Here is an 18669-nt window from a genome sequence, read left to right as displayed (position 1 = left end):
TTGCTTAATTGTTTTGTAAAGTTTACAGTTAGAAGAGTGTTCCTATAGTCTTTTTCTTATATCAAGATTTTGCTGATTTTTGGATGAATAAAAAGCACGTTTATCAAATAAATACGTATTCACACAATCCTTTTTTCCTTATTCTTAGTTTCATTCCAATGTTGTTAGGATTTTAGGAAGTTGATGACCTAAGTTAAACGCTTCAAATATTTTGCAAATGCAGGTTACATAACTCAAAATACCTCTAGTAAAAATGTCCTTACTGTCATGAGCAGTGGGGGCAAATGCTTAACTGTTTTTTTACTCCTCATTATAGTTTAAACTAGCAATTTATTGATATTTTTCAGCATCATAGAATCTCCAACTGCATTGAATTGCATAAGAAGAAGAAGATATTCGCGGAAGAAATGCTGAAACTAATAGCGCTAGGGTTTAAACTTTAAATAGTGTAAAATATTTTTTAGTATGTAGTTAAATAATTACATACTAAAACTAATTAAAAATTGATTAGTTCTTGTGTCACAAGATTAGAAATTTCATCTCATAATTCATATAACTTTAGGTGATTTTGTTGAAAATTCTTGATAGAAATTCTCTTCAAGCACGAGAAATAAAGTGGAAGCAATTTAAAATAAAAGAGAAAGGAAAGAACATAAAATGCCACCAGAAAGCAAGGTACATAAGGTATTTGAGTAAATATTTTTAATAGGATTAAATTACTATGAAAGATTACATGGAAGTTCTCTATTTATAGATGAGCAAGATTATAGTCTATCTACAACTGACATTTAAATTCTATATATCTTTATCATTAGGACTTACACTAATTACCCTAATAACTCCAATTTTAGTAGAGTGTTTCATTGGATCATTAAGGTTTTAAATGGATAAATTTTTTTTATATCTTTCACGAGTCGGATCAGTTCAAATGGGTCAAAAGAGTTACATTTAATTAGTTGACGTCCATAGAACACTCTTTACGCACTCATGATGAGCTTTGGTCTGTTGCTCGTTACACTTTTACTTAGATAATATTAGTATACACTTAATTTATTTTTTTTTGCAATTATCCAAAATTTTATAATGGAAGTTGTGCCCATGAAGATTTTTGGGCCTTAAATCTACCAAACAGCTTATTCCGGCCGTGAAGCTTTCAAGGATGAACATCTTCAATAACTCATCTACCAAACAGTTCTTTGCCGACTACAATGATGTCGATATGGTTATGTCCAAGTTGTGATTGCATGGAGGAGGAATGGAAATCATGCTGCCGTCTAGGAATCTGATAATGGAGACGGCAGCGTATTGATTGGCTAAACCCTTATGCATATCCTCTTCCTCGAGTTTTGCAATAGCATTTTGCTTGGTATAGCCGTTCCCAGTTCCCGTCCATTCCTTTTATCTTCCAACCAACAAGCTGTCAAATGGTAGTAGAGAATAAGAAAGAAGAGTTGAGAGGGGATGGTTGACTATTTTATGCCTTGGTTTGTCTCATGCAGTTTTGAAGAGAATGTGAAATCTTGTTGTCATTGTGATAATAAGAACGAAAGGAAAGCCAATCATCTCATCCATTAGGTGAACTGAATGTGTACCCCTTTTTGTTCTTTGTATCCCAAATGAGAGGTCGTTCTCATAGTTTTAAAGACACCTTGTTATTATTATTAAGGCGTCGTGAGGACAATCTTGCCCCAGCATTGCTGTTCCCACATACTGTTGTCAACCTACATTAATTTCAGCATATATTATCAATAAAGGGTCCTTCTCATACCTATATCATTGGCATTTCTTGGTTGGCTTGCCTTTTGGATTGGGAATCATTGGACCAAAGCTTAATAAGCACTCAAAAAAAGATTAAAAAAAGAAAAGGGAACAGCAACTATTTCTCTTATGCATTCTTTTTAAGGTTGAGAGAAGATGAATTTTGGCTCATAAAAAAGACAAAGTGAAAAAGTGGCCATTCCCTCCTCTGTACATTTTTTAGGTTCAGAAGAGAACCAATCTAGAAGTTGAAACCTCTTTTCATAACTCTGCTTAATATCCCCTTTGTCCTGCTTAAAACTTTTAACCTCAGTATTGAAAATTGACCTCAATAAGTTGGTTGATTAAGACAATTTTCGACACCACATCTATATTGATCAAGATTCCAATATTAATATTTGCAATCTGTTTATACTCAAAGATAATAATAACTTAAGAACCACTTGGGTGGGTTTGTGAGCAAACCAGAGTCATCCAATCAAAAGCCAAAGGTGACTTTTTCTTTTGTTGCTACATTCTGCTGTCTAAGCCTCTTTCTTATTCTGAACAAACAGAAAAACAAACTGTTTTAACCAAATATTTCTATGGTGGAGTAATAATTACATTCTAGCTGCGTTACAACATTTAGCTAGTATTTTTTTTTTCTTAAGTTGGTCTCAGACAAGAAGGTTCTCTTACACTAACAAAACTTTTTAGAAAAGGTAAGAACCTTTCCCTGAGTGATCCCAAACAGAATTGTGAACCTGTAATGCACAGGAGCTCTTTCTTCAATGTTTTCATGTTATGGAAGTCAAAAGGATTACACAAGCAAGCAGCACTTGCGACCAGGATTCAGATAATAGAATCTGCTTGCAGCCTGAGAGTAGTTGATGCTGGCCGGCCACCACTTGTAAATCCTTTTAGTGCTATCTTGTCATGTCACCTTCATGATGTCATCCAATAAAAAGTACATTAGGAATCATCCATCATTAAACAGTAAGTGAACTTTTAATTAATGGCTAATAAATATATGTCTCACTCATCATTCGAGCTGACATGATTTTAGTGGAAACCAGGTTAATTTCACCACAATGGCTCAAGTCTGTACATGCTATATATGTGGATCCTAATTATAGAAATGATTAGAGGGGGACATGGCATGTACTGTCTTCTTTTCTCATGTGTATACTTTTGTCAACAACCATCTTCTAATAATGGTGAAGTAGACAACAATGGACCTACCTGATGGGTGATTTTCAAGATTATCAGCTCCCTTACTGGTACTGGGTTTACTAGAACTTGTCTGGGCCATCGCTTGATTCTGTAAGAGGCGAAATTAATTAGTAATCAGTACTTCATATGATAGATGTGAAGCCATAATTTTGAGAATGACATGCTAAATACTACCTGTGGAGGGGATAATTGCATCGGGTGAAGACCAATATTATACTGTTGATAAGGATCAGCAAAGTTCGGGACACAAGGCTGGTTCGGGTTTTGTACACCAAGCCGGTTTAACATGGTGCCTGACTGATTGTTTGGTTGGATTCTTGATGGATCAGGAGCTGGAGCTGGAGCCAGAGCCGGTGGTGGCATATGAAAGGGTGGCATAGGAAATCTTGGACCCAGATGAGCAGCAGCTGCTGGTGTTGGTAATGGTGAGCCAGCCAAAACATTTGTAAATGGCATCTTTGGCCTTCCAATATCCATGCCCATGCCCATTCCAATTCCCATTCCCATTGTTGGCATGTATTGTTGAACACCAGGAAACATCATTGGGACCATGCCACACCCCATGGACATCATCTATATAAAGTTAAATTTTAAAATAAAACAGTTCACTGAACATATTGTGAATAGAACATAACAATCATATCCTAACTTACTGCATAGTAGGCGGAATTGATGAAGATGTTATTTATGTTACAAGAGCCGAAGCAAACTGAGAATAAAGTGCTATGGTTAGGATAGGTTTATAATTTTAGAATGAGAAAGTATGCACATTCTTATTTAGTTACTCATTAAGCTCTAGTTCTTAATTAGTTCATTGGTGTTTCAATCTGAAATTTAATCTTTTCATGTATATCAAGTAAAAATCATGTTCCCAAAAAGAAATCTTGCCTCTTGACTCTTTGAGTTTGGTGATGTTTCAATGATGAAGTCCCTACAATTAACAGTTCCATAACATTCAAAATAGGGCAGGTGAAAGCTTGTTCATTAAGTACTTTCAGTGCTGCAGCTTCAAGTCTGATCCTAACAGGCTACAAAAACATGTATTCTAGATGGAACAGAGACATAAGTTACTTTTATTCTCCACATTTTAACACAACAAAATTGCTATAAAGGACAGTAACCCAGTAAAACCACTCTTTGTTACAGAGTTGTAAAAGCTAACATCAAACATAATTTCACATGTATCTCATTAAGTACAAGCAAAGACATACCTGAACTTGCAACTGAAGTGACTTCAAATACTCAATTGCTTCATCCAGCATTGAGGCTTTGTCTGACTGAGACACAGAAACATGCAAATATGTTAATAGCAGCAGAAAAAATAGTGCAAATATAACATGACAAACCTTGTTGCAACGAGGTATAAGTTCTTGCAAAGCCCTCATCTTTTCATTAATCCTATCTCTGCGTCTCTGCACACGAGAATATATGAACTCTAAAGCAATGTAATTACACAAAGGAAGACCAAAATCATCAACAGTATTATAATGTTATACAACACTGACCCTTTCTGAGAGGTTATGGACCTCTGCAGCACGAGACCTCTTTGTTGACGTGGATCCTCGTGTTTGTTTCTTTGTGTCAGCAGATTCGAACTCAACATCCTTTGGTACAAATAAATTTATCAGTAAATGCATGACAATTTTTTTAATAGAAAGAAAGGGTATGCACGTAGTCACTACGTATGAGTTCTTTTTCAATGCAATGAAACTAATTGCACGCAGTTAAATCTCTACGTATGAGTTCAGTAAAAGGGTACTTAAAACTTCTGCATTTGACCATATCCTTATAGCATTGGCTTCTTAACTGATAGGAATATAGAAACATACCACCAAAGGTATCAGGGTGAAGTTAGAAAATTTATTGAGCGAATAAAATTAAATTGTAATTTTTATAATAATAGAAATATAATTTTAATAATTTAATAATTTAATAATTTAATAATTTATAATTTTTAAAAAATTAAATACAAATATTTGATAATTAAATTTACCATTATATCAAAATAAATTGTTGAATAACTAATTGAGCCCGGCTGTGATCGGGACTACGATACCAGTTCCTTGTGTTTTTGCCGTCTAACAATCTTTAAGACTGTCTAATGTGAATTATTTGTAAATAATGTTATTTTATTAAATATAATCATTAATATATATTGATATTAGCTTCATTGACTTCTCTATATTTATACTAATATAAAGATATTTTTATATTAAGAAATTATTAAAATATCATTTTATTTAATATTTATCCTTTTACATTTTTATATATAATCAATGAATTTTAACACAAGACATAATACATTTTAAATACCATTTCAAAATTTTTATTTAACTTTTTAATAATATATTATTACAAATTTTTTCATCCAAACAATTAGTTTGGCATAATCTAGTAATTTTTATCATTTTTATATGTTAGTTGCTGCTCATATATTAAAAGTTGATTGTATTTTGTCTCATCTATTATAAAAATTGATAAATTAGTTTCTATATATTAGATGAAAAAGCAAACTGATTATTTTGTTAAAATTTTTATTTATTTCTACTATTAAAAACTAACCTATATATGTTAACATAAGGTACACGTGACATAACATATCACGTGTCACTTTATGGTTATTTTATTAACAAATATTAGTTTTTAACTGTACAATTAAATGAAATTTAAAAAAAATCAATTTATCATTTGTCTAACTTAGAAAAATTAATTTCTCAAATTTTAAATAAAAATAAAATATAATTTAACTATTATACAAATTGTATTACCATTATATTTTAGTTTTATCTTTGGATTGATAGTTTGATACAGTGTTCTGCCTTAAAAAAAAACAGTGTGCTCTAGTGGTGCACCAGCGACAAAGAGAAGGGTGCTCATGTTAAACAACGTTAACCCCTGGCGCACGTTAGCCGAGACAAAACAGAAAACTTTTAACTCCAATGAACTAACCTCGCTGTGATATTCGGTGTCCTCCAGTTCTCTTCCTTTACGCTTCCGGTCCTCAGCGGCGGCTGCCTTTTGAGCCGTGGGTTCGGCACTGGCACCGGAGCCGCCAGGTGACGATGTCACCGTGACCTCGTACGCGGCTAAATTGTCTTTGCAGGCACTCCCGCTGACACCAGCTGATCGCGTGTTGGCTCCTGCAGCGACGCTCATGTTGGCGCAGTTAATATTGTCGTTTTCTCCAGAAGCTGCCTCAGTGTTGCAGGGCATGGCCTGAGAGGCTCCTGATTCGGGAGCCATAGCCGGAGTATCGCTGGAATCAACGACCGTCAATTCCCTAACTACGCTCTTAGAATTAGACTGTTTAGATTGTTCCACCCTCACCGCTTTATGCCTGGAGAAGTGAACGAAGTTCTGAATCCTCGTCGACTCCAACTCATTCCTCCTCGACGGCGGTATCGGGGGCCTAGAAGCTGACGCCACAGCTGAAGCTGAAACTTGAGTAACTTTCCCGAGTGGAGGAGGAGCGGAGGTTGTGGCGGTGGTGGAGGTAAGGCAAGGGGCGGCGGAGGAAGGATAGAGGAGATCAGCACAGAAATCGTGGTCGAAGCTGGCGTCGCTGAGAGGATAGTGAAGCCATGAAGCCATTTCGTCTTCTTGCATAAAGAGGTGATGATCGGTAAGCGATTGCTGCTGCTGCTGCTGCTGCTGCTGCTGTTGTTGATGATGATGGTGAGATGAGGAAGACCGGATCTCTTTGGTAGCAGATGGGTCGGCGCCTTGGAATTTGAACGGCGGTGACTTCTTGATAGATCTTTGGTTTTGGCTCTGCATAACAACTTGACCGTTTTGCCACAACAGCTCCATGATTTCATCCTCTGGCCTGTTTCATAATTCCATCGCGTCATCAACTCACGGTTTTGGCAACAATAATAAAGCGATAAAAAATAAATAAAATAAAGAAGAGGAAGAAGAAGGTTTAGCTTACATGGAAGGCTTTTTAGAGCGAGTTAAAGTAGAAGGGATGGAATCATCATCTTCCATTTCGAAATCGGGGACGCAGTGATTCATCCTCTCTCTCTTAACACTTTAATCTGTATTTATATTAATCATTAATAACCCACCCAAATAGAAAAATTATAGAAAAAGGAAGGAGGAAATTGTAAGTATTTAAGGTGTTAAGGCCGTAAGAGAATGGTTTGTTTTTTACTTGTGTAGAAGTGGAAATCCTAAAAGAAATACAACATAGGTGGTGTTATGAAAAAACCCTAGATAGGAAACCAAAATATATTTGAAAATCCAAAGCCGTACAAAGCTGTCCAACGTTGTAGCATATGTATATATATATACTGAAATGGCAGATTGGCAGTGTGAGAAGAAAAAAGGAAGCAGGAGAAGGGTTTTTTAGAAAAAAAGATTTGGTGTGGGGATGAAGTATAATTTAGGTGTTTCACCAAAGATAAGATCCTGTTTTTCTCTGCATCTTTTGACAGTGGATAGTACCAACGCTTTCTTCCTTCTTATTAATAATCAGATGCCCACAAACAAAATGGTTGTTTTCTTTTAGCTGCGGACCCCAATCTTTTTTTGTTTCCACAAATTGACGGTACTGGTTTTTGTGTGTATCAATTATATATTTTGTATATCAACCATGTATTTTAATTACATGAATTGTAATCGGCTTATTAACTAGATTCAAATTTTGATGAAGATCCATAATTTTTATAATTATAATTAATTTAATTTAAATGTAATATGAGTACTTTTTATATAAAATTACAAGAAAAACTATAAAATTCTTTATTTTTCAAATCCAATTTAACTTCTACCATTATCTTAGTTAAAATACGTTAAAAATGATTATATTTATTAAAATATATATATTGAAAAGAATGTGAATTGTCAGCCCTGGGTTTTATACGTATGCTCAAATTGTACTTATTTTTAATGCTAAAAAATTTGCTTTCAGCTGTGAGAATGCTGAATTACAGTTCAACACCTGCTGGGCAGCTGTCTTTACTACAAGTCAAGTCGGTTTCTCTTTCTTTATATATAATATGTTTTTTGGCCACTAAAGTTATAATTATTGAGTTCCATGCTTTTGACAAATGAAATGATAATTTTGTCGCTTGTAATTACGAAACTGCATTCAATTTTCTTCTTTTAATTTTCACTTAGTCCTATTTTTATTAATATATTTTGTGCCACTGCTGACGCTAATTTTTATTCCAAGAAAAATTACGTTACAATAAAAAAAAAACACGAGTTACTTAAATTGATAAATTAGAAAGAAAGAAAAGTTGGATTTAATTATGGTTTAAAACAATGATTGGCACATAGCCTTTCCAAATAAAGTATTAGTACTAGGATACTAATTTTGATACATTCAATTTAAGTATCATCTTATATACTTAATATTATATTTAATAAAATAAAATTGTAGTCATTAAAGGAAAGTGAGTGGGTTTACTTTAAGAAGAAAATGACAATTAACGGTAAACTGTCTTATGATGTAAACTTAATTAATCCTTTATTATTATTATTATTATTATTATTATTATTAATTCTTCTTCTTTTAGATAAGATGCTACCTTTTTTATATGCTCTTTATAGATTTTTTTTTTGGTATATAATAATTGGTAGTTGGATTATTTATGTTATATATATATATATCTCCTTTTAGCACTGGCAATAATTTATTATATTTCTTTTATCAAAATAATTATTTTATAATATCATCTCTCTTTAAGCATAATCAGAATCTTTTTCAATCTCATTCAAATTTATTTTAATATTGGAACTCCAAATTAAATTCTTTCTTTCTTTTTTTTTTAATAAGCTGTTTATAAGTATTTACCTTTAAGTAATTATTTAATATTTAATGTTGTTGAGATAGAAGCTTGACCATAATTTACAATGATCCATGAAGTGCAATTTTGATAACTGGTATTAAATTTATTTTAAAAAATTAAAATAATAAAACATAAGGAGTTTTGTGTGTGTGTAAAATTTTAATTGATTTCTTTTTCTTATCAAATTACACCCATTCAAACCCTATTATTATTATTTAAAGAAAGGGCAAAAGAAGCCAAGATTGGTGTTAAAAGAATGATTATTATTTGAAGGTATTGTTTTAGTAATTTAAAAAAAAAAAAGAAGATGAAAGTGGGAGGAGGCAGTTGGGAAATAGTGTAGGGATAAGAAACATGTTTTCTTTCTCCATATGGGGGACTGTCCCTTCACACTCACCCACATCCTATGACTTCCAATTTTTCATCATTTTTTTTTCAGTACTTATCATTTTGTACTTCAAAATTATAACATCTCTTACCCTTTCTTATTCTACATTCCAACCACTCATGATATGCCACATCATTAACTCCATTTAAGTTCTCAACAATAATCAAAGTCTAAATCTTGATAATTTTACTTTCATTTATTCTAATTTAAGTCTCGTCAAGTATTCTAATTTAAGTCTCGTCAAGTATTAATTATGTTTGTAATTGATAAAATTAAACAGAAGAATGTGATTATTTATATCCTAATTAAGCCTAAATTGCTAAATGATACAAAATACAAACAATTAAGGGTTGTATTTTCAATACAATTAAATGAAATTTTATTTATTTATTATTTTGGAAAATCCTAGGTTCTGTATTATTTCTGAGACCTCAAACTGACCAGAAATTTAGTATACCCAACCTGTTTTTTTGAAGTGAAAGGATCTAACTTGCAGTGTTACTGTAGGACACATTTTTCCATCTTTTTGAAGTAAAGGTGATAGATATATTCAGATAAAGCCCAAGGATAATATTTTTACAGTTAAAACAAAAGACAACCATGATCTCATGATGTGTAAAGTGCAATCTTTTTCAAAAAAGAAAGTTACATGGTTGTTAAAAGAATATTGCATAGGAAATTATTTAATTTGAAAATGACTTTGTAAAATACTACCATATTTATAGCTTTAAGGATGCCAATAATTGCTTAACTAAAAAAAGGGAATAAAGATTTTCCTTTTACAACATCAACTTACAACATATTAAAGTGAACTCGAAGATTAGTGTAATCTGTCAACAGTTAATAATGATTGTCGAATATTTTTTTCCAACCAGTGCAGAAATCAGGGAATCAATTTCGCCTCTATTTATCTTAACTATATAATCAACAATTTTATTATTTAGAAGTGTGGAGTTTAAAGTTTAAATTAAATTTTATATTAATTGAGATGCATGATAAAATAAAAATATTTATCAAAAAAAAGTTTAAATAAAATTCATAAAGTTAACAGTAAAGCATTAAAGGAAAACGTGGTCACATAAAATCAAATCAAAGAGCATCTGATGATTTTGGAGTTGGCGCTGATTGGCTCACCTCATTAATTCCTGGTCATCGATCAAATTAGAGATATGGGACATACTCAAATTTGTCAGAATTTATTTTCCGAGGAAAAATGTAATAATATCATATCTTATCCGTTTTCATGGGCCTCATATATTTTTCTAAAAAATAGGTACAATTTTTCTGGTAGATAATTAGGTACAATATGTTAGTGGTTAAAAGTGACGTAAGTTGGAAATCTTCCATTATTTCATTCAACTGAAATGAAGTGTGAAAAAAATATTAAAGAATCTATATATTTGGCAAAAACACAAAATATCTCAATAATAAGCAACCCATGTTACAATCATGGTATTTGTGCTAAACCTATCATATTTTGTATTTAATGGAATTATTATTATAATTTAATTGATAAGAAATTTTAAAATAATAATAGAATATTTATATTTTTCAATTTTAAATTTTTAATTTATTTAACATTAAATGGATTAAACTATAGTTTTAAAATAAAATTCAAAATAGATGAGTGATTAAATTAAGAAGTTTAAACTTTGGTTAAAATATGGAATAGGTCTTTATTTTTATTTTTTATTTTACAAATTTGGAATTTAGATTCAGTATTTTTATTTCTAAGAATTCAGTTCCTTTGTATTTTTTATTTCAAATTTCAGGTTAAATTATTATCATTGTTAAAATTTTGGGTTAAATTTGTTGGTATAACATTTCGAAATTAAAAAAAAATACTCACATGGTATATATGTAAATAAAAAAATGACGTAGTAATGAACTTAAATTTACCAAAATAATTTTAACAGTGTTAGCAATTTGACATAAATTTTGAAATATAAAAAGTAGAGAGACTAAATTTTAAATTTACGAAGAGTAAAAGGACATATGGCATATCTTATGATATATGTTAACCTAAATTATATGTACACACATAATTGTTTAACTGTGTGACTGAGTTGATGTCATGAGTCAGCTCGACATCAATTCAATAACCTTACATATTTTAAATAAGCTCATATGTATTATTATTAGTTTCAATACTTACGTTTAATATTATTAATATGTGACAATCGATGTTCAAGAGGCAAAGTTTGGTTGGGATATTTCATTAAGGGTGCCTTCAAGAAATTAGGTTTCGGTTAGTAGTAGAAGGCTCAAGGAAGAGGGTTCAAGTTAATCCTAAGGGAGTAGTAATCCATTTGGCATGGATGTGGAAGATCGTAGGGATGGAAAGTGTGTGGGGGTCACATAAAATAGCTTCTATTAAAACAAAAGTGGTAAAGAGGAAGGTGTGGTTGCTCAAGGAGTGTGGAAATAGGGACAAATGGAAACTATACTAGGGGATAGGACAATTGAGCATTGTAATGGGAAGAAGAGGCAAAGAAAAAATGAGGGGAAATCAACTAAGTCTGGGACTACTGGTGCACTGATTGAAATTAATGAGAGATCGGCGGTCACTAGCGAGTGGGTCGATTGGGTACAAAGTAAATCTTAAGTTGGAACGTTCGTGGTTTGGAGCATCCACGAGCTGTTAATCACCTCAGGAATAAGGTGAGGTATGTACAACCTTAGATTTTGTTTCTAACAGAAACAAAATTGAGTGGAAAGAGAATGAAAAAGGTTTGACTAAAGTGTGGTTTTGTCAACGGGATAGATGTGGAAGCATATAAGTCAAAAGGGGGTTTCTCACTAGGTTGGAGGGGGGAGTACATAGTGCAGTTGAGAAGCTTTTTAGCTATTCATATTGAGAAGCTTACAGGGTTCTATGGTGCATTGGAAGAACACTAAAGAAAGGAGTCATGGGATCTACTAAGGAGGTTGGGGAATTATCGAGATTTTCCATGAATGGTTGTGGGAGATTTTAATGAGATTATGTTTTCGTTTGAAAAAAGGGGTGGCCAACTATGGAATGAAATAAACATGGTTCGCTTCAATGAGGTTTTGGAGGAATGTGATCTCAGCGACTTGGGTTTTTTAGCAATATGGTTCACATGGGAAAGAGACCAGTTGCCAGAGAATAATTTTCGTAAGAGAATTGACAAAAGGGTTACAAATTCAGCTTGGTGAGAGAATTTTCTAGGGTATTCTTTGAAACGCTTGCCTCATACTATTTCAAATCATTATCTAGTTTTGGTGGATTTGGGGATTGATAGTATAGGGTATATGGCTCGAGGAAATAAGGGTTAGATTTGACGCACATTGGATTCTGGAGGATTGTTGTGAGCAATGAGTTAAATATTTCTGAAAGGGGAATTTTGATGATGTTCCTACGAAGTTAGGAAAGTTAGACAAGTTTCTTAAAGCTAAGATGGGATGAATTTTTTTTAGTAAGAGAAAAATGTCAAAAATTTTAAATATGAGATTGGCTGATTTGAACTCAGTTGATCCGAATGATGAAACATTAGCAGAGTTAGAAGAAGTTAAGTTGGCCTTGAACCTAGAAACTAATAAAGATGAGTTGTTTTGGGAGTAGTGAGTAGGTGCGAACTGGCTTCAGTTTGAGGCTAAAAATACGTCCTTTTGACATAACTTAGCCAACCAACGAAAAAGGAAGAATATTGTGAAGAAATTGAAAGGACCGAATGGGGAGTGGGTCGCTGGGAAGAGGAAAAGGCAATTGTGGCGACTGACTATTTTAAGAAGTTGTTTACAACCTTACATATGATAAGTAATGTTAAAGTGTTGTCGAGGATTTCGACTTGCATTCAAGAGGATATGAACGCCGAGCTTGTTGAGGAGTTTAGGCCCGAGGAAGTGGTGGAAGTAGTAAAGTGTATGGCACCATTAAAGGCATCAAGTATGGATGGGTATCCTACACTATTCTATCAAAAATACTGGCACATTGTGGGGGATGAGATAAATAAGTATTGGTTAGATGTACTGAATAAAATCAAAGAAGGTAGGCACTATCAACAATACTAATATTGTGCTTATTCCGAAAGTGAATACATCAAACTGTATGTCGCAATTTAGGTCGATTAACCTTTGTAACATGGTGTATAAAATCATCTCTAAAGTAGTGGTTAATAGATTTAGAATTGTTTTGGATATATGTATAGATGATGCACAAGTGACATTTGTTCCTAGAAGACAAATTACAGATAATGTGCTTATTGCATACGAGGTGTTATAGTCTCTAAAACATAAACGAGATGGAGCACAGAGTTATTTTGCATTGAAACTTGACATGAGTAAAGCCTATGATAAAGTGGAATGAAGCTTCATAGAACAAGTAATGGGTCGTATGGGATTTTGTGATGAATAGGTGTCTCTAGTGATGGGATGCGTTCGAACGGTTGAATACTCGACTCTATTTAATAGGGCTCAAGAAGAAAAATTCAAGCCCTCAAGGGGGTTGAAACAAGGCGATTCACTAAATCCATATTTATTCCTAATATGTGCAGAAGGGTTTTCTTCTCTCCTTAAACTGGCGAAAGCTGAAGGGTCCATTAAATGTGTAAGGGTAGAGAGAAGTGGGCTATTTTGAACTCATCTGTTTTTTGCAGATGATAGTGTATTGTTTGAGGAGGCAAGTTTGGAGGGTGTAAATGCTATTAAATAAATAGTGACCGAATATGAAGGGGTATCGTGGCAGCTGATTAATTTTGAAAAGCCTTTAATATTTTCCAATAGTAATGTGTTAAGAAATATAAGGGAACATATTGGGACATCCCTTGGTGTGATGGTCGCTTGTAATCCAGGAAAAATATCTTAGCTTGTCGACCATAGTTGGTAGGCACAAGAATGAAGCTTTTGCGAGTTTCAGAGACAGGTTCATAAAGTGCATAGAAAGCTGTAGTGTGCATCAGTTGTCACTTGAAGGTAAAGAAGTCTTTATAAAATTAATTTTACAAGCCATTCTAATTTATACAATGCAATCCTATTACGTTGTGCCGTGAATTGAAAAGTATTATCAGCAAGTTCTAGTGGAAAATTTCTAAAACAAGGAAACGAATCCATTGGCGTTATTGGAAGGGGATGTGCAAGCCGAAAGTCAAAAGTATAGGGGGATTGAGTTTTATGGATTTGGCAAAGTTCAACATTGCGTTGCTTGCAAAGTAGAGTTGGAGATTAGTTATGAAATCGAATTATTTGATTGCTCGTGTCATGAAAGTGAAGTATTATCCAAAAAGCGATTTTATGAGTGAGAACCTTCATATACCTGAAGAAGCATTTGGGGTGCATGGAATCTTTTGGAACTAGGTATGGTTGGAGAGTTGGAAATGGCAGATCGATAAACATTTAGCCCTGAACATGGAAGAGTAGCAGTTCAGAATATTGATGTTAATTATACAACGGTAGCAGATCTTATTAATATGGAGTCGACTACCTGGAATTTAGAGACACTGAGAAAGTTTTTTGTTGAAGAGCAAGTAAATAGAATATTGGCTATCCTAGTTGCTGAAGTTGATCTTAGAGATGAGAGGGTGTGGAGAGGTGATAATACAATAGTGTATTCGGTAAAAAATGGATATAAATGGCTGCTAAATGAAGGTGAGGCAACATTGCCTGGGGAGGTGGTACAACAAAATACACTATTATAGAATTTCTACAACAAATTATGGAGATTACAAATTGTGAGCAAAATTAAAATTACAATATGGAAACTGGCTAATAATTACATCCCTACATTTAATAATTTACAGTTGAAGAATTTGCTGGTGGTGAATTGTTGTCCTCTCTGTCGTATAATGGATGAGTCTGTGAGCCATATTTTTCAAAGTGTCCTGCAATGAGGGTGGGTATTGACGTCTCACCCAGTATTCAAGGACAAAATTGGAAAATATGGTTAGCAAATTTATTTGTCAGTAGAGGAGAAGATCAATGCAAATGGTTAGCCATTGTTTTCTAGGCGGTTTGGTACCACAGAAACAAGGTCTATCATCAAGGTGAAAGGCAGAGTATAATTGGCCTTGTTTCTTTTGTTAAAGCCTATTATACAGAGTACTCACACAGAAACAATGACAACAAGTATAAGTCAGAATAACATGGTATGGATCCTATCGATGATAAATGTAGTTAAATGTAATTTTGATGCGGCTTTTAACATGTGTTTGCTTAGTTCAGTGACTGGAATAATTTTTAGAGACAATTGCTTAGTTCAGTGACGGGAATAATTTTTAGAGACAATGAGAGGTATACTTTGGCAGCCTGTACTTACTCGAATAACTTTGTGGCCGATGCAACTACGGCTGAGGTGAGAGCCTGCTTACAAGCGATGACGGTAGCTAAAGAACTGAGATTCTGGAGGCTGGTGGTGGAGGGGGACTCCTTGACTGTTATTAAAAAAGTTCGATCACTAGAGGAGGACAGATCAAGCATATTTGTGATTATAAAAGAAATAAAAGAAAGGGTTCAAAGATTTGAAGAGTTTACTTGTAGCTTTGTGGGTTGATCGGTGAACTAAATAGCACATACAATGGCGGAGGAGGGAAAACAATGGTCATCGCCGAGGATCTGGATTGAGGAGGCGCCTTTTAGAGTAGAAGCGACAGATGGAAAAGACAGAAGGTCTCTGAGATGAGGATGAAATGGGTCGGAGGAAATGGCATTTAAGAACTCCGACAGTTCGTTTCTACAAGAATCCATCGTGTATGTTGAGGGAAAAGGATCTATGGAGAAAGATGATGATAGTAGTGATGCTGTTGAAGCATGCTAGAGAGATGAGGCTATTGTTTTCTTTTTTAAAATGTCTTTTGGGTTTTTTTGTTTTGTTTTATTTATCTGGTGGTTTTCTTGAGGGTTCTTGAGGGGGACTTGCTTGTTTATGTCTGTTAGGTTTTGGCAAGTTTTTTACTTTTTCTTTAATTAAGGGTCAATCACCATCTGTTTGGTGACAAGTGTAACCCATGCAGTCATGCATTTATTTTCCTAATAATGGCATCTTTTCAATTTTCGGTAAAAAAATATTATTAATTTTAAATCTTATATTTCTTAAATTATTTTTTAAACGAACACATTTCTAAATACATTATTTTTATCAATAAAATCAATAAAATTAACCTTTAACATTTACATATTTTTATCAATTTAGTCTTTATTATTAAAAAATTATCTCAAAAAATATAAACTTCAATATATAAAAATTAGAATAAAGTCTCAAAATTTTAAAAATATTTATATAACTTTAAAGTTTGCTTGAAAAACTGTTTCAGTTTAATCAATTGATTAAACACATATCAATGGAAGGAGCTTTTTGTCTTCTCTTACAAAGAAAACAACTAAAGCCCCTGATGTTACCAGCAGCAAATCGGGAGGAAAAGAAATGACTCAGAGGGTGTACAGAACCAAGCAGTGAAGATGAAACACAGACTCTTTACTCTTTGAAGGCTCTCTCGTCGGAGTCATAATTACCGGAGAAAGTACAACTCGTCGAAGAGGAGCTGTAATATGGGGGTTTTACCTTTGAAAGGAAATAATAAATTAAAAGCTTTGTTCTGTTGAAAAGCTCTTGCAATGATTTCAGGGCATCAACGGGGGAGATTGTTGTTAGAGAAATTGAGATGATGCAGATTATGCTGCCGTTGTATTTAATACTTAGCTGGAGATAATGTATATGATTTTTTCAAGAAACATCATCAAAAGTTTTTTCACTTTTTTTCCTAAATCTTGTATACCAGAAATAATAGTCTCAAATTTGCTTTTAATTAATATAACATTTGCAGATCATTTTTGCATTTTCTTTAAATTTTTATATATATTTAAAAATTGAGATTTTTTTAATATATTTATTTTAGGGTATGTATTTGCTACATTAAAAGTGTACTTTTTTAGCAGATAGAGGGAGCTGGCAGTGCCTATGGCCCTCTCAAAATAAAAAATATATATTTAGCCTTTGATTTTTTTTTAAATTTTAAATTCTTCCTAAAATTATAAAAATTTAATTTAATCTTTTAAAAATTATAAATATATAGACTACAAAAAATTAAAATTTCATTTGGCCTCCTTAAAAATTTGTTCTGGCTTCGCCCCTGTCCACAAGTAACATTAAAAAATTGATAGATGTCTTTTTAAAAAAAAAATATTTTACTATATTCCTATAGGACAATTGTTTACCCTTTGACCTTACTTGCTTGTGGAGTTAATAGTTTGCCAAAATAATTTCCCATTTTTTAAGTTCAATTTTGTGTATATTCATTTTGATTTCTTTAGATTTTAAAAAATATTTACACATTTTTTATTTTCACATAATTTTTTGAATTCGGATTAAAATGATAACATATGTAAATGTTGGAGGGTTAACTTTATTTTTATACTAATAAAAAATAAGATGCATTGACAGATAAATTGAACACTGTGAATAATTTTCTTTTGCTCATTTTCAAAATTGATAGAAATTAAATTATTTTATTTTTTAGACGGACTAATTTACTCTATTGAAATTAAGAGGAACCGAATTTTTTTTACCTAATTAAAATAAATTCACAAATTAAAGTTGATTTTTTTACATCTAAAACAGTTTGTAAATGCATCAATTGTGGTTTTTCTTTTCTCAAAATATTTGAACCAAATGAAATTAAGAATTTTCTAAAATCTCCCTCATCATTTTTGTTAATATGTAAAAAAAAGGTTAAAAGAAATTTCAAGCAGTTAATTATTGATTGATCTTGCAGTTAATTACTGATTGATCTTGGTAAACAATATTAGATAGCTGAAAGTGGAGGGGAAAAGTGGAGAAGAAAACAAAGAAAGGGAAAGAGGGAAATAAATACATTGATGATAAAATATTTTATTAAATAATTATTCTTCTTTTCAATTCAGCTTAAAAGATATAAACAGATAATTTCTTTTTCTTGTAAAAAGTAAAATAGAAAATTAATAATAAGAGAACAAGACATGAAGACGTGGCAAGGGAAAAGCGTGTGACATGTTGGGCAATGATGCGACAATTTGCAAATTGCGGGTAAGAGTGGAGGAATATGGTCCCAATCAAATAAATTATGAGTACACTATATGGAAATTTGTAATTTCAAGCTATTAAATTTTAAATTTTTTATTTTAGTGATTAATATTATTAAAATTTAATATTTTAATTTCTCATCCATTAATAAATGTTAACATGGTTTTTTATTATTGACATAATAATAGACTTAGCTCTTTAATATTTATAAATTTTATCATTTTGGTCTTAGTTTTAAAAATTCAATAAATAAATTCAATAAATTTAACTCTCAACTTTTCACATTCTTTTAAATTAATCTTAATTTATAAAAAATTCAAAAATAAAAATTTAAAAACTTTAAAAACTAAAAACTAAAAAATATATTTAAAATTTTATTTTTTAATAAAAATACATACAAAATTATAAATAAATTATACTCATTTTTCTCTTTTTCTAACATGAAATTTATTTATTAAAATAATAAATTTATAAATAATTAAAAAAAACTAACAACACTTAAATTA

The 18669-nt window shown here is 32.1% G+C and overlaps 1 protein-coding gene and 1 long non-coding RNA gene across 4 annotated transcripts; both read right to left on the bottom strand.

Moving 5' to 3' along the window:
• Window positions 1-2279: 2279 nt before the first annotated feature.
• On the bottom strand, window positions 2280-7513 carry LOC107894214 (transcription factor PIF1). 2 transcript variants are annotated; one of them, XM_016819453.2, is made up of 8 exons: window positions 6902-7513; window positions 5920-6796; window positions 4476-4574; window positions 4317-4382; window positions 4182-4247; window positions 3145-3543; window positions 2980-3058; window positions 2280-2680 (listed from the first exon to the last, which is right to left on the bottom strand). In XM_016819453.2, exons 1-8 carry the CDS (start codon window positions 6982-6984, stop codon window positions 2664-2666), a joined length of 1686 nt encoding a protein of 561 aa, XP_016674942.1. In that variant the 5' UTR covers window positions 6985-7513; the 3' UTR covers window positions 2280-2663. The 2 variants fall into 2 exon arrangements, with proteins under 2 accessions (XP_016674942.1, XP_040972843.1); XM_041116909.1 differs by lacking the exon at window positions 6902-7513 and having other exon boundaries at window positions 5920-6226; window positions 6298-6796.
• Window positions 7514-14496: 6983 nt separating this feature from the next.
• LOC107894215 (uncharacterized) lies at window positions 14497-16115 on the bottom strand. 2 transcript variants are annotated; one of them, XR_001683197.2, is made up of 3 exons: window positions 15640-16096; window positions 14594-15539; window positions 14497-14511 (listed from the first exon to the last, which is right to left on the bottom strand). It is a non-coding gene; the product is annotated as an uncharacterized lncRNA (long non-coding RNA). The 2 variants fall into 2 exon arrangements; XR_001683198.2 differs by lacking the exon at window positions 14497-14511 and having other exon boundaries at window positions 14720-15539; window positions 15640-16115.
• Window positions 16116-18669: the final 2554 nt, after the last annotated feature.

The sequence above is a fragment of the Gossypium hirsutum genome, chromosome A07 (assembly GCF_007990345.1).
Source record: "Gossypium hirsutum isolate 1008001.06 chromosome A07, Gossypium_hirsutum_v2.1, whole genome shotgun sequence".
Taxonomy (NCBI): Eukaryota; Viridiplantae; Streptophyta; class Magnoliopsida; order Malvales; family Malvaceae; genus Gossypium; species Gossypium hirsutum.
Note: the sequence above shows the minus strand (reverse complement) of the source record. Positions and strands in the feature narration are given on the sequence as shown.

Coding starts and splice junctions, on each gene's coding strand:
- LOC107894214 (XM_016819453.2), bottom strand. CDS start 6,984: ATGAATCACTGCGTCCCCGATTTCGAAATGGAAGATGATGATTCCATC. Junction 6,797..6,901: donor CGCTCTAAAAAGCCTTCCAT/GTAAGCTAAACC, acceptor ATTATGAAACAG/GCCAGAGGATGAAATCATGG. Junction 4,248..4,316: donor TTATACCTCGTTGCAACAAG/GTTTGTCATGTT, acceptor TCTGTGTCTCAG/TCAGACAAAGCCTCAATGCT.